Genomic DNA, 14127 nt, shown 5'->3' on the forward strand with positions numbered 1-14127 from the left:
TTGTGGGTTCGTTTCCCACGGGGGGCCAGTATGAAAATGTATGCACTCACTAACTGTAAGTCGCTCTGGATAAGAGCGTCTGCTAAATGACTAAAATGTAAATGTAAAATGTGTGGTGTATAGATGATTTAATGATGGAAATCACTTTCACAACGGATCATCACTGTGCGTCACGCATGCTTAACTCACACAGTCACATGCCACCAGAGCAGATGCTTCCCTAAAACTCTTTTCTCTTTCTGCAGCTTAGTCACACTTTCCATTCTCCCCCCTTGCTATGACTTTGGCTGCCACTGCACATCTCATGCTTTCCTTTTTCTCACTTTCTGTGTGATCCAGCAATATTGTTGTAAGTGTATGCTATTTAACAGAGCCAGTTCAATGAACCACTCTTGCATAACCATGACTGCGACCTGAAGACTTGCATTAACTTCCCTAGCTAATGAGGGTTAGCTCAGTGGGTTAACACAGTTATTTGGCACACAGACGACTGATGGGGAGGCTAGATGGGTTAAAGGCCTGTTACAGTCAGTGTGTGTAGAAGTGGGGGAGAAAGTAGAGGGTTAAGGGCTGATACTTTCTGTGTAGGCCTATGTAACAATGGGGTAGAGACTAGAGAGAGTAAAGGGCTGATGGCTGTTATTCCTTTTTAGGTTTAATGATTGATAATCAAGCTGAGAGACCCTTGGTCCTGCTGACTTTATTTATTTTATTTATTTATTTATATATATATATATATATACAGTGGGGAAAAAAAAGTATTTAGTCAGCCACCAATTGTGCAAGTTCTCCCACTTAAAAAGATGAGAGAGGCCTGTAATTTTCATCATAGGTACACGTCAACTATGACAGACAAATTGAGGAAAAAAAATCCTGAAAATCACATTGTAGGATTTTTAATGAATTTATTTGCAAATTATGGTGGAAAATAAGTATTTGGTCACCTACAAACAAGCAAGATTTCTGGCTCTCACAGACCTGTAACTTCTTCTTTAAGAGGCTCCTCTGTCCTCCACTCGTTACCTGTATTAATGGCACCTGTTTGAACTTGTTATCAGTATAAAAGACACCTCAAACAGTCACACTCCAAACTCCACTATGGCCAAGACCAAAGAGCTGTCAAAGGACACCAGAAACAAAATTGTAGACCTGCACCAGGCTGGGAAGACTGAATCTGCAATAGGTAAGCAGCTTGGTTTGAAGAAATCAACTGTGGGAGCAATTATTAGGAAATGGAAGACATACAAGACCACTGATAATCTCCCTCGATCTGGGGCTCCACGCAAGATCTCACCCCGTGGGGTCAAAATGATCACAAGAACGGTGAGCAAAAATCCCTGAACCACACGGGGGGACCTAGTGAATGACCTGCAGAGAGCTGGGACCAAAGTAACAAAGCCTACCATCAGTAACACACTATGCCGTCAGGGACTCAAATCCTGCAGTGCCAGACGTGTCCCCCTGCTTAAGCCAGTACATGTCCAGGCCCGTCTGATGTTTGCTAGAGTGCATTTGGATGATCCAGAAGAGGATTGGGAGAATGTCATATGGTCAGATGAAACCAAAATATAACTTTTTGGTAAAAACTCAACTTGTCGTGTTTGGAGGACAAAGAATGCTGAGTTGCATCCAAAGAACACCATACCTACTGTGAAGCATGGGGGTGGAAACATCATGCTTTGGGGCTGTTTTTCTGCAAAGGGACCAGGACGACTGATCCGTGTAAAGGAAAGAATGAATGGGGCCATGTATCGTGAGATTTTGAGTGAAAACCTCCTTCCATCAGCAAGGGCATTGAAGATGAAACGTGGCTGGGTCTTTCAGCATGACAATGATCCCAAACACACCGCCCGGGCAACGAAGGAGTGGCTTCGTAAGAAGCATTTCAAGATCCTGGAGTGGCCTAGCCAGTCTCCAGATCTCAACCCCATAGAAAATCTTTGGAGGGAGTTGAAAGTCCGTGTTGCCCAGCGACAGCCCCAAAACATCACTGCTCTAGAGGAGATCTGCATGGAGGAATGGGCCAAAATACCAGCAACAGTGTGTGAAAACCTTGCGAAGACTTACAGAAAACGTTTGACCTGTGTCATTGCCAACAAAGGGTATATAACAAAGTATTGAGAAACTATTGTTATTGACCAAATACTTATTTTCCACCATAATTTGCAAATAAATTCATAAAAAAATCCTACAATGTGTTTTTCTGGATTTTTTTCTCTCTCATTTTGTCTGTCATAGTTGACGTGTACCTATGATGAAAATTACAGGCCTCTCTCATCTTTTTAAGTGGGAGAACTTGCACAATTGGTGGCTGACTAAATACTTTTTTCCCCCACTGTGTGTGTGTGTATATATATATATATATATAATAAATAAATAAATAAATAAATAAATAAATAAAGTCAGCAGGACCAAGGGTCTCTCAGCTTGATTATCAATCATTAAACCTAAAAAGGAATAACAGTCATCAGCCCTTTACCCTCTCTAGTCTCTACCCCATTGTTACATAGGCCTACACACATATATATATATATAATACCAGTCAAAAGTTTGGACACACCTACTTATTCAAGAGTTTTTCTTTACTTTTTCTTTGTTTTACAATGTAGAATAATAGTGGTTTGGGCTTAGTGGGACTATCATTTTTCAACAGGACAATGACCCAACACACCTCCAGGCTGTGTAAGGGCTATTTTACCAAGAAGGAGAGTGATGGAGTGCTGCATCAGATGACCTGGCCTCCACAATCCCCCGACCTCAACCCAATTGAGATGGTTTGGGTTGAGTCGGACGGCAGAGTGAAGGAAAAGCAGCCAACAAGTGCTCAGCATATGTGGGAACTCCTTCAAGACTGTTGGAAAAGCATTCCAGGTGAAGCTGGTTGAGAGAATGCCAAGAGTGTGCAAAGCTGTCATCAAGGCAAAAGGTGGCTATTTGAAGAATCACAAATATAAAATATATTTTGATTTGTTTAACACTTCTTTGGTTACTACATGATTCAATATGTGTTATTTCATAGTTTTGATGTCTTCACTACTATTCTACAATGTAGAAAATAAAAAATAAAAAATAAAAACCTTGAATGAGTAGTTGTGTCCAAACTTGACTGGTACTGTACAGTGAGGGAAAAAAGTATTTGATCCCCTGCTGATTTTGTAAGTTTGCCCACTGACAAATACATTTTCAGTCTATACTTTTAATGGTAGGTTTATTTGAACAGTGAGAGACAGAATAACAACAACAAAATCCAGAATAACGCATTTCAAAAATGTTATAAATTGATTTGCATTTTAATGATAAATAAGTATTTGACCCCCTCTCAATCAGAAAGATTTCTGGCTCCCAGGTATCTTTTATACAGGTAACGAGCTGAGATTAGGAGCACACTCTTAAAGGGAGTGCTCCTAATCTCAGCTTGTTACCTGTATAAAAGACACCTGTCCACAGAAGCAATCAATCAATCAGATTCCAAACTCTCCACCATGGCCAAGACCAAAGAGCTCTCCAAGGATGTCAGGGACAAGATTGTAGACCTACACAAGGCTGGAATGGGCTACAAGAGCATTGCCAAGCAGCTTGGTGAGAAGGTGACAACAGTTGGTGCGATTATTCGCAAATGGAAGAAACACAAAATAACTGTCAATCTTCCTTGGCCTGGGGCTCCATGTAAGATCTCACCTCGTGGAGTTGCAATGATCATGAGAACGGTGAGGAATCAGCCCAGAACTACACGGGAGGATCTTGTCAATGATCTCAAGGCAGCTGGGACCATAGTCACCAAGAAAACAATTGGTAGCACACTACGCCGTGAAGGACTGAAATCCTGCAGCGCCTGCAAGGTCCCCCTGCTCAAGAAAGCACATATACAGGGCCGTCTGAAGTTTGCCAATGAACATCTGAATGATTCAGAGGAGAACTGGGTAAAAGTGTTGTGGTCAGATGAGACCAAAATCGAGCTCTTTGGCATCAACTCAACTCGCCGTGTTTGGAGGAGGAGGAATGCTGCCTATGACCCCAAAAACACCATCCCCACCGTCAAACATGGAGGTGGAAACATTATGCTTTGGTGGTGTTTTTCTGCTAAGGGGACAGGACAACTTCACCGCATCAAAGGGACGATGGACGGGCCATGTACCGTCAAATCTTGGGTGAGAACCTCCTTCCCACAGCCAGGGCATTGAAAATGGGTCGTGGATGGGTATTCCAGCATGACAATGACCCAAAACACACGGCCAAGGCAACAAAGGAGTGGCTCAAGAAGAAGCACATTAAGGTCCTGGAGTGGCTAGCCAGTCTCCAGACCTTAATCCCATAGAAAATCTGTGGAGGGAGCTGAAGGTTCGAGTTGCCAAACTTCAGCCTCGAAACCTTAATGACTTGGAGAAGATCTGCAAAGAGGAGTGGAACAAAATCCCTCCTGAGATGTGTGCAAACCTGGTGGCCAACTACAAGAAACGTCTGACCTCTGTGATTGCCAACAAGGGTTTTGCCACCAAGTACTAAGTCATGTTTTGCAGAGGGGTCAAATACTTATTTCCCTCATTAAAATGCAAATCAATTTATAACATTTTTGACATGTGTTTTTCTGGATTTTTTGTTGTTGTTATTCTGTCTCTCACTGTTCAAATAAACCTACCATTAAAATGATAGACTGATCATGTCTTTGTCAGTGGGCAAACGTACAAAATCAGCAGGGGATCAAATACTTTTTTCCCTCACTGTATATATGATGGTCAAGGTGAATGACAAAGTGCGAAGGCTGTTGCTGTACTGCTGCTGCTGACACAACAGACAGACAAATACCCACACTGCTCTCTACAGAATACCTGGTCCTACTACAATACTGCAGAACCTCACATTTTGTAGCTGGAACACTGCAGAACTGTGTGCGTGCATGTGGAAGTGTGACTCAGTGTTAGGGAGTTTCAGGAAGTGTGTCACTCTCAAAGGATGTTTATTCTGCTAAATCTCTAACATCTCCTTCTCATTTCCAAGCAGAAGTGGAAGAGGGAGCCTGTGGTGCAGTGTCTGAGTCACACTAGGCCTAATTACGTTTTAATGTTAGAGTAGCGGACTAACAGCCCGCTATGGGCTCCCTTCGTAGTGAATGGAAATCTCTGTGTGGTCTTGGGCAATTGGGTTTGCCTGTGTTGGTGTATGTTTGTTTGTGTGTGTTGTGTGTTTGCATTCATTTGTGTATACACAACATAAACACCAGTTTGTTTCTTGTGTGTGTGTGTGTGTGTGAGCTAGACAACCCAGAGACTAATTTCAGTGGATTGTTTTATAAACATGTTTTTTTCCTTTGCTGCGGTAGTGGGGGATGGGAGAGGAGATGAGGAGGACGATAATCAAAGGAGGAGGGGTAATGGGAGAAGGGGGGGATACAATTATTATTTTCTTTTTTTTGTTCAGTGAATTGAATTAACCTAGCTCAGTCAGCGCTGTGTCTGTAGTTCAAAGGAGCATCTTTATTATGACAGACTCCTAGTCTTAGGCTATCTAGTCTCTAAAGGTCATGTTTAGGAGGCATGAAACAGGTAAAATGTTTTTGCTATGGTGTGCCCTCCTCTGCTGAACACCACCCTTCTAACATATATACACTGGCTAGCTAGGGGTTGTTTCTGGACTGGGCTTCAATACACGCACAAACACACATCCTCCCTGTTCTCTATAGTGTGCCAGGCTAGCTGCAGTTTCCTGTCAGTGCCCTTGGCTTTCTGTATGTCTCTGTCACAGCGTCACAGCCCAATATAGCTCAGCCAAAGTTAGCACACACTCACACACTCTGTTTCCCCTTGCCGCTGGTATAGAGGATCCACCTGCTCCAGAGTTTACCCCCACAGGCCACAGTGTAACCCCAGATCATGTATCTGTGGTGGGTACAGAGTAGACTCAAAGCCTGTCTTCTAGGATGTGCATCTTTCCCTTTCAAGATGATTCGATATGTATTTAGATACATGGGCTCCGATACGATACAGGAACGATACGTTTTAGTTTGAAACGATTCGGTGCGAATCGGTTAGATTTTTATTTTATTTAACCTTTATTTAACTAGGCAAGTCAGTTAAGAACAAATTCTTACTTACAATGACGGCCTACCCCGGCCAAACCCGGACGATGCTGGGCCAATTGTGTGCCGCCCTATGGGAATCCCAATCACGGCCGGGTTGTGATACAGCCTGGAATCGAACCAGGGTCTGTAGTGACGCCTCTAGCACTGAGTGCCTTAGACCGCTGTGCCACTCGGAAGCCCCGAGTGATTAGAGAACGAATCTATGCTATTTGGTTCGATACTATTTGATGCACTAACATTTGTTGCATGAACGCATTCATTTTCCATTCTAAATTAAAATCTGCTGCTGATGGAGCTCCCGAGCTGGGCCTCTCTGAGCTGGATCTGTGTGTGTGTGTGTGTGTGTGTGTGTATGTATTAAGTATTTCTATGGTGTATGTACTATGTAGGCACCTGAGCTGAGCCATAAAGGTGACTTAGGCATCTACCACCCCACTACCACTATCAGATTAGGGTGGGGGGGGGGCAATGTAGCCTATGTTTTGTCGTTTGGTTCTGAAATCACCATCACCCACTAATTAACTTGTAATTTTAGCTGATTAACTTAAGCTAGTAATGTAGGAATATGTATATTTTACAAATTAGCTATGAATATATAGCACATATACACTGAGTGTACAAAACATTATGAACACCTGCTCTTTCCATAGCATAGACTGACCAGGTGAATCCAGGTGAAAGCTTATTGATGTCAGTTAAATCCACTTCAATCAGAACTCAAGTCAAGAACTGCAACGCTGCTGGATTTTTCATTCTTAAAATAAAATATTCTGTAAGCCCCGTTCAGCAAGTATAGCCAGATGAAAGTTGTCTCAGGTAGTTTACTTTTATTTCCAGTAAAACACCATTTGCAACGGCGCATAGATAATAACCTAGCAAATTACAAAGGTTGTCACTCAACTACTAAAGCCTAATATCACGCAAGCCATTTTAGCATTTGAATGCTGAAGGTGCTGCACAGATGTGGAAGATCAGGAACAGGCCGCCTACCCCGCGTTGGCCAGCGTGTGAAGCTGGGCACAAGGCGCAGTTTGACTGAGCGACTGATATTGCCTGGGGATGTTCTGCATGCAACATGACCTGTAGATCAATGACTGTTCACATTTAGGAGAGAACCCATCAGTTATTTTCAGAAGATAGAAAGAATGTAATATTAGCCCCCAAAAATTGTGAACCTACAATTCGTAATGTTTGAATCGATTTTCAGACCGATGTGTGCTACATTTGGATGGGTTTGCGGTCCGTGTACTGATGCACTTGTATCTTAAACATTTGAATCTGGGTCTGATGCATATCGGTGAATCATTACATCCTTACTATCTTCCTGTCAACTTTACTGTGTGTGTGTGTGTGTGGTGTTGTGTTATTGTTGGGCTACGTGTGTTAACTCCCTATGTTTGCATCTCTGTCTGTGTGCAGGTATCCGCTACAGTGAAGAGGTGTCTGTTGATGAGGTGAAGGCTCTGGCCTCTCTGATGACATACAAGTGTGCCGTGGTTGGTAAGTCCCTCTCCTCTCCTCTATGTTCACATCTCATTCATGCCTTCATGCTCCTGAATTCATGCAAGTATACACACTGATCTGAGAGATTTCTTTATTGGCATTTTCAGAGAGCTGTTTTCAAAGCAATGAAGTGTGTGTTTGTTTGTGTGTGTGTGTGTGTGTTCTTAAGCTCAAATTTTTAAGCTTTATTCTTTCTCTCCAGATGTACCCTTCGGAGGGGCTAAAGCTGGTGTCAAGATCAACGTCAAAAATTACTCTGTAAGTCCCTCAGACACACACACGCACAAAGACACCCGCATACAGTGCATTCAGAAAGGATTCAGACCCCTTGACTTTTTTCACATTATTCTAAAATGGATAAAATAGTTGTTTTCCCTCATCAATCTACACACAATACCCCATAATGACAAAGCGAAAACAGGTTGTAATTTAAAAATAAAACCCAAAAAATAAAACGGAAATACCTTATTTACATGAGTATTCAGACCCTTTGCTATGACTCTTGAAATTGAGATCAGGTGCATCCTGTTTCCATTGATTATCCTTGAGATGTTTCTACAACTTGATTGGAGTCCACCTAAATTGATTGGACATGATTTGGAAAGGCACACACCTGTCTATACAGTGCATTCGGAAAGTATTCAGACCCCTTGACTTTTTCCACATTTTGTTACGTTACAGCCTTATTCTAAAATGAATTAAATAGTTTTTTTCCCTCATCAATCTACACACAATACCCCATAATGACAAAGCAAAAACAGGTTCTTAGAAAGTTTTGCTAATTTATTAAAAATTAAACACTGAAATATCACATTTACATAAGTATTCAGACCCTTTACTCAGTACTTTGTTGATAAGAGCGTCTGCTATATGACGTAAATGTAAATGAAGCACCTTTGGCAGCGATTACAGCCTTGAGTCTTCTTGGGTATGACGCTACAAGCTTGGCACACCTGTATTTGGGGAGTTTCTCCCATTCCTCTCTGCAGATCCTCTCAAGCTCTGTGAGGTTGGATGGGGAGCGTTGCTGCACAGCTATTTTCAGGTCTCTCCAGAGATGTTCAATCGGGTTCAAGTCCGGGCTCTGGCTGGGCCACTCAAGGACATTCAGAGACTTGTCCCGAAGCCGCTCCTGCGTTGTCTTGGCTGTGTGCTTAGGGTCGTTGTCCTGTTGGAAGGTGAACCTTCGCCCTAGTCTGAGGTCCTGAGCGCTCTGGAGCAGGTTTTCATCAAGGATCTCGCTATACTTTGCTCCGTTGTGGCCGTTGTTGCTCCTAGACGTTTCCACTTCACAATAACAGCACTTACAGTTGACCGGGGCAACTCTAGCAGGGCATAAATTTGACAGACTGACTTGTTGGAAAGGTGGCGTCCTATGACGGTGCCACGTTGAAGGTCACTGAGCTTGTCAGTAAGGCCATTCTACTGCCAATGTTTGTCTATGGAGATTGCATGGCTGTGTGCTCGATTTTATACACCTGTCAGCAACGGGTGTGCCTGAAATAACTGAATCTACTAATTTGAAGGGGTGTCCACATACTTTTGTATATGTAGTGTAGATAGATACTGGTGTGTGTGTGTGTCTACTGGGGCTGACCCCATTTAGTCGACTGGTCGATTGTTTGGTTGATAGGCTGGCTGTTGGTCGACCAAGATTTAGTAGAGCAGATTCACGCCTGTCTGAGTGGACTTATCCATTGCAGAGGCCGTGGGGATGGCACAGTACATCACTGTAAGACGTGCTGCTGAAATTGTATATGGTTATATTATGTAAGAACAATGGTGCACCACTAATAAAAATAGTATTATTTTATAACAAATGCGTGTTCTCCCACATTGGATAGCGGTCGCTGTCTACGGTTCTGAAACATCAGTCTGCTGTTGATTTGGTGCCTTTTCCTAGACCATGTTGCAACGTGCATACAAGTAAAGTTAACCAGCATATTGGTGTTGAGAACAATGCGGCGTAGGCAGCAGTGGAGTAAGACGAAGAGAAAACAGCCCTTGCCTTAATTGTCTAAGAAAAATGATTAGAGAGGAATCCAACTTAATTAGGTCTATAATCAATAGCCCAACTGTTAAATGTGCCTGACTTTATTAGACACAAAGGAAACCCTTCTCTCTCTCCTTGTGTACACTGTGATCAATAATTTATCTTTATATCTCCCCTTTCTTTTTTTCTCTCTCCATCGCTCTCTCTCTCTCCTCTCTTTCCCTCTCTCTCCTTGTAACGTGTACGGTGGGAGTCAGGAAGCAAGTACAGGGAGTGAATTTCATAATAAATGGAACAAGGAACAAAACAAGAGAACCTGAGTAGTGTACAGACATGAATCAACAGAACAGAATCAATAAGTCCTAGGGAAGGAACCAAAGGGAGTGACATACAGGGGAGGTAGGCTCGGCAGGGAGTATATGTGACACTCCTCTCAATTCAGTTACATTCAAAGGGGCTTTATTGGCATGGGAAACATGTTTACATTGCCAAAGCAAGTGAAATAAACAATAAACAAACGTGAGAACACAAAACAAAATCAACAAAAAACTATTAGAAATGAAAAGTAAGCCTTTCTCTCTCTCTCTCTCTCTCTCTCCAGGACAATGAGCTGGAGAAGATCACTAGGAGGTTTACCATTGAGTTGGCCAAGAAAGGCTTCATCGGTAAGTGTGACTGTGTGCCTCACACAGCCTTATGTAGCCAGTTGTCCCCTATGATCCTGTATGCTAATGTCTGTGATGTGTTCACTCAAAACACATAGAGATGTCTCTCCCTTACGTTTAATAATAGTGATGGGGTAGTAGACCCCTCTTCCAGTCAGTCAGCTCCTCCCCCTTCCTCCCTCCCTCTGTTCAGTTCTGTTTTTGGACGTGTCTTCTTGGTGTTGGGGCCTAGTGAACAAATAAGAATGTCCCTCTACATACCACATCCTGTTTATACCACAGAGAGGGAGAGAGTGTGGTATTTAGAAATGTCTCTCTGCCATCAGAGAATAGTGGGCATTCAGAAACCTCCAGTCAGCCACTGTACAGTATTAAACAAATAGTAAGCATATACTGTAGAAGCTAACTAGTTGGTGTAAATTTAGAATATGGACACGTATAGGATTTATTAATACGTTTATCTCAAACGTGTGTGTACGGGAGAGAGAAATAAATATGTAGGGTGTGTGTACATGCTTTCCTTCCTCACATATACCTTCACTCTCCTTCCCCCTCCTCCCCTCAGGGCCAGGTATTGATGTGCCTGCTCCTGACATGAGCACTGGAGAGAGAGAGATGTCCTGGATCGCTGACACATACGCCAACACCATCGCACACACTGTGAGTTACCACACACACAACACACACACACTGACCCCAACGCGACCAAAGTAATTATTGTATAGTGTTTGGCCATTCATTCCCATACTGAGCTCAGAGTAACCTGTTACCCTGTGGCCAGTCAGTGCCTCACAGTGTGGTGTGTGTGTATAGCCCTTATGCCAGGCTGGATACAGACAGAGGGTGACATATTCCCTACTGAGAGGTGGCAATAGGTAGAGGGCATATGTGGTCACTCTTTCTCCTTCTGTATCCCTCCCCCGTCTCTCTTTTTATCCCTCCCGCTCTCCTTCCACTACAGTAGTAAAAACCCTTAGTTGTAGTTGGCAGGATGTGTAAAGGCAGATGAATTCCAACTCTCAGGCCCTCTGTGCGTTCCATCTACAAATTACCTTGCATTCCCCAAAAAAATACTCATTGTGATTAGCGAATCCTCACAGAGCCTTGCTCAGGCCGATCCCCTCGAACACTCTTCCTCCGTATACCAAAGCAACTGTGCTGCATATCTGGCCACAGGGCAGTATGGGTACTGAAGTTCTGTAGTTTGGCTCCATCAGCAGTTTGGTTGCTGTAGTTCTATAGTCTGGCCCATAGGGCAGTATGGCTATTGTGGTTCAATAGTCTGGCCCCAGGGCAGTATGGGAACTGTAATTCAGTAGTATGTGTCCGTCATCTACCTCTCATAATTATGCTAAGGTTCTATCTCACAGTCTGACAAACTGCCAACAGATTTAATCCAATTATACGTATGCTCTAAAGTGTGTGTCTCTGTGTGTGTGTGTGTCTCTGGGAATGTCTCTATGTGTATGCAGGACATCAACGCCCACGCATGTGTGACAGGGAAGCCCATCAGCCAGGGTGGTATCCACGGTCGTATCTCAGCCACCGGTCGCGGAGTGTTCCACGGCATTGAGAACTTCATCAACGAGGCGTCCTACATGAGCATGCTGGGCCTGACCCCCGGCTTCCAGGATAAGACCTTCATCATCCAGGTACATACACCCATAGACACACACACATACGTGCACGCACGCATACGCACGCTACACACACATACACACTTTATTTTGACGCCAAACCCTCCACTGGTGTGCATGGCCAAAGAGCTGTATTTTCATGTCATCTGACCATTGGACCGGCTCCAATCCAAGTGCCAATGGCGTTTAGCAAACTCCAGGCATTTACATTTGTTGGATGACATGAAAATAGAGGTCTTTGGCCACGCACAGCAATGGTGGGTTTGGCGTCGAATAAGGATGCATAAGCAGAAAACAACCCCATACCTACACTCTTAGAATTAGTGGTGATTCGAGGAACCCTGGAGTTCCTCATGGAACCATTGCTAGTCAATGGTTCATATTTGCACCTTCGGTTAGTTGAGGGGTTCTTGGAGGAACCTTTTAATGGTTCAATGTAGCAATGGGTTCCAGAAGGAACCCTGGAGTGAAGGCATGGCTTAGTAGGGGATGGGCTTTAAGATATATTTTTTGGGCCACCCGCTAGAGTAAATGTAATTCTTGTTAATCTGTTCTGTTGTCTTGTCATCACATGTTAAGGTGAATGCTGACAGTTTTGTAGTTTCAATGAGCTAACCGATGTGTATGAGTTCCTCAAATCCCAATGTTGGAATAGTTCCCACTTTATTACTACGTAATCAGCTATGTTAATATTATATCAGAATATGTAATATACATAAATATTCAAGGAACGTTTTAATTAGCAGTGTACAAACTTAACATGATGAACAGGAATTACATTTTCGCTAACGGGTGACCAAAAATAACTATCTGAAAGCATCCAATAAGCCACGCCTCCAATCTGATAGGCTGCCACCTCTATATTATTAAAAAGGTTCAACATTTGCTTCCAATGGTCCTGGGGCCCTTGTTAAGGTCAACGGCATCATTAACTTTTATTCATGAACTTTTATTAATTTCTTATCATTAAACCATTCAAATCATTTTATTGTGCTGCTAAATGTACAGTGTGGGAAAAAGGTATTAGATCCCCTGCTGATTTTGTACGTTTGCCCACTGACAAAGAAATGATCAGTCTATAATATTAATGGTAGGTTTGTTTGAACAGTGAGAGACAGAATAACAACAACAAAAATCCAGAAAAACGCATGTCAAAAGTGTTATAAATTGATTTGCATTTTAAAGAGGGAAATAAGTATTTGACCCCCTCTCAATCAGAAAGATTTCTGGCTCCCAGGTGTCTTTTATACAGGTAACGAGCTGAGATTAGGAGCACACTCTTAAAGGGAGTGCTCCTAATCTCAGTTTGTTACCTGTATAAAAGACACCTGTCCACAGAAGCAATCAATCAATCAGATTCCAAACTCTCCACCATGGCCAAGACCAAAGAGCTCTCCAAGGATGTCAGGGACAAGATTGTAGACCTACACAAGGCTGGAATGGGCTACAAGACCATCGCCAAGCAGCTTGGTGAGAAGGTGACAACAGTTGGTGCGATTATTCGCAAATGGAAGAAACACAAAATTAACTGTCAATCTCCCTCTGCCCGGGGCCGAGTGTGTAGTATCCTATTCTAGATATTGCACAATCAAACAGAGAAACTAAGTGATTTCGTCACAAAATAATTGCGGTATATGAAATCTCTGAAGCTATTATAAAAAATTATAATGTAAAGATACGTACAGTTGAAGTCGGAAGTTTATATACACTTAGGTTGGAGTCATTAAAACTCGTTTTTCAACCACTCCACACATTTCTTGTTAACAAACTATAGTTTTGGCAAGTTGGTTAGGACATCTACTTTGTGCATGACACAAGTAATTTTTCCAACAATTGTTTACAGAAAGATTATTTCACTTATAATTCACTGTTTCCCAATTCCAGTGGGTCAGAAGTTTACATACACTAAGTTGACTGTGCCTTTAAACAGAAAATGATGTCATGGCTTTAGAAGCTTCTGATAGGCTAATTGACATCATTTGAGTCAATTGGAGGTCTACCTGTGGATGTATTTCCAGGCCTACCTTCAAACTCAGTGCCTCTTTGCTTGACATCATGGGAAAATCAAAATAAATCAGCCAAGACCTCAGATAAACAATTGTAGACCTCCACAAGTCTGGTTCATCCTTGGGAGCAATTTCCAAACGCCTGAAAGTACCACGTTCATCTCTACAAACAATAGTATGCAAGTATAAACACCATGGGACCACGCAGCCGTCATACTGCTCAGGAACGAGATGCGTTCTGTCTCCT

The 14127-nt window shown here is 42.7% G+C and overlaps 1 protein-coding gene across 1 annotated transcript in view; it reads left to right on the forward strand.

Annotated features, from left to right (window-relative positions):
• Window positions 1-14127, forward strand: part of LOC121547373 (glutamate dehydrogenase, mitochondrial-like) — a 43534-nt gene that overhangs the window by 2286 nt on the left and 27121 nt on the right. The window contains exons 2-6 of the mRNA XM_045209875.1: window positions 7496-7576; window positions 7782-7837; window positions 10174-10237; window positions 10803-10897; window positions 11710-11889. Coding sequence (XP_045065810.1) covers window positions 7496-7576; window positions 7782-7837; window positions 10174-10237; window positions 10803-10897; window positions 11710-11889 — 476 coding nt within the window. The remainder of the gene's footprint in view (window positions 1-7495; window positions 7577-7781; window positions 7838-10173; window positions 10238-10802; window positions 10898-11709; window positions 11890-14127) is intronic.

The sequence above is a fragment of the Coregonus clupeaformis genome, chromosome 31 (assembly GCF_020615455.1).
Source record: "Coregonus clupeaformis isolate EN_2021a chromosome 31, ASM2061545v1, whole genome shotgun sequence".
Classification (NCBI taxonomy): domain Eukaryota; kingdom Metazoa; phylum Chordata; class Actinopteri; order Salmoniformes; family Salmonidae; genus Coregonus; species Coregonus clupeaformis.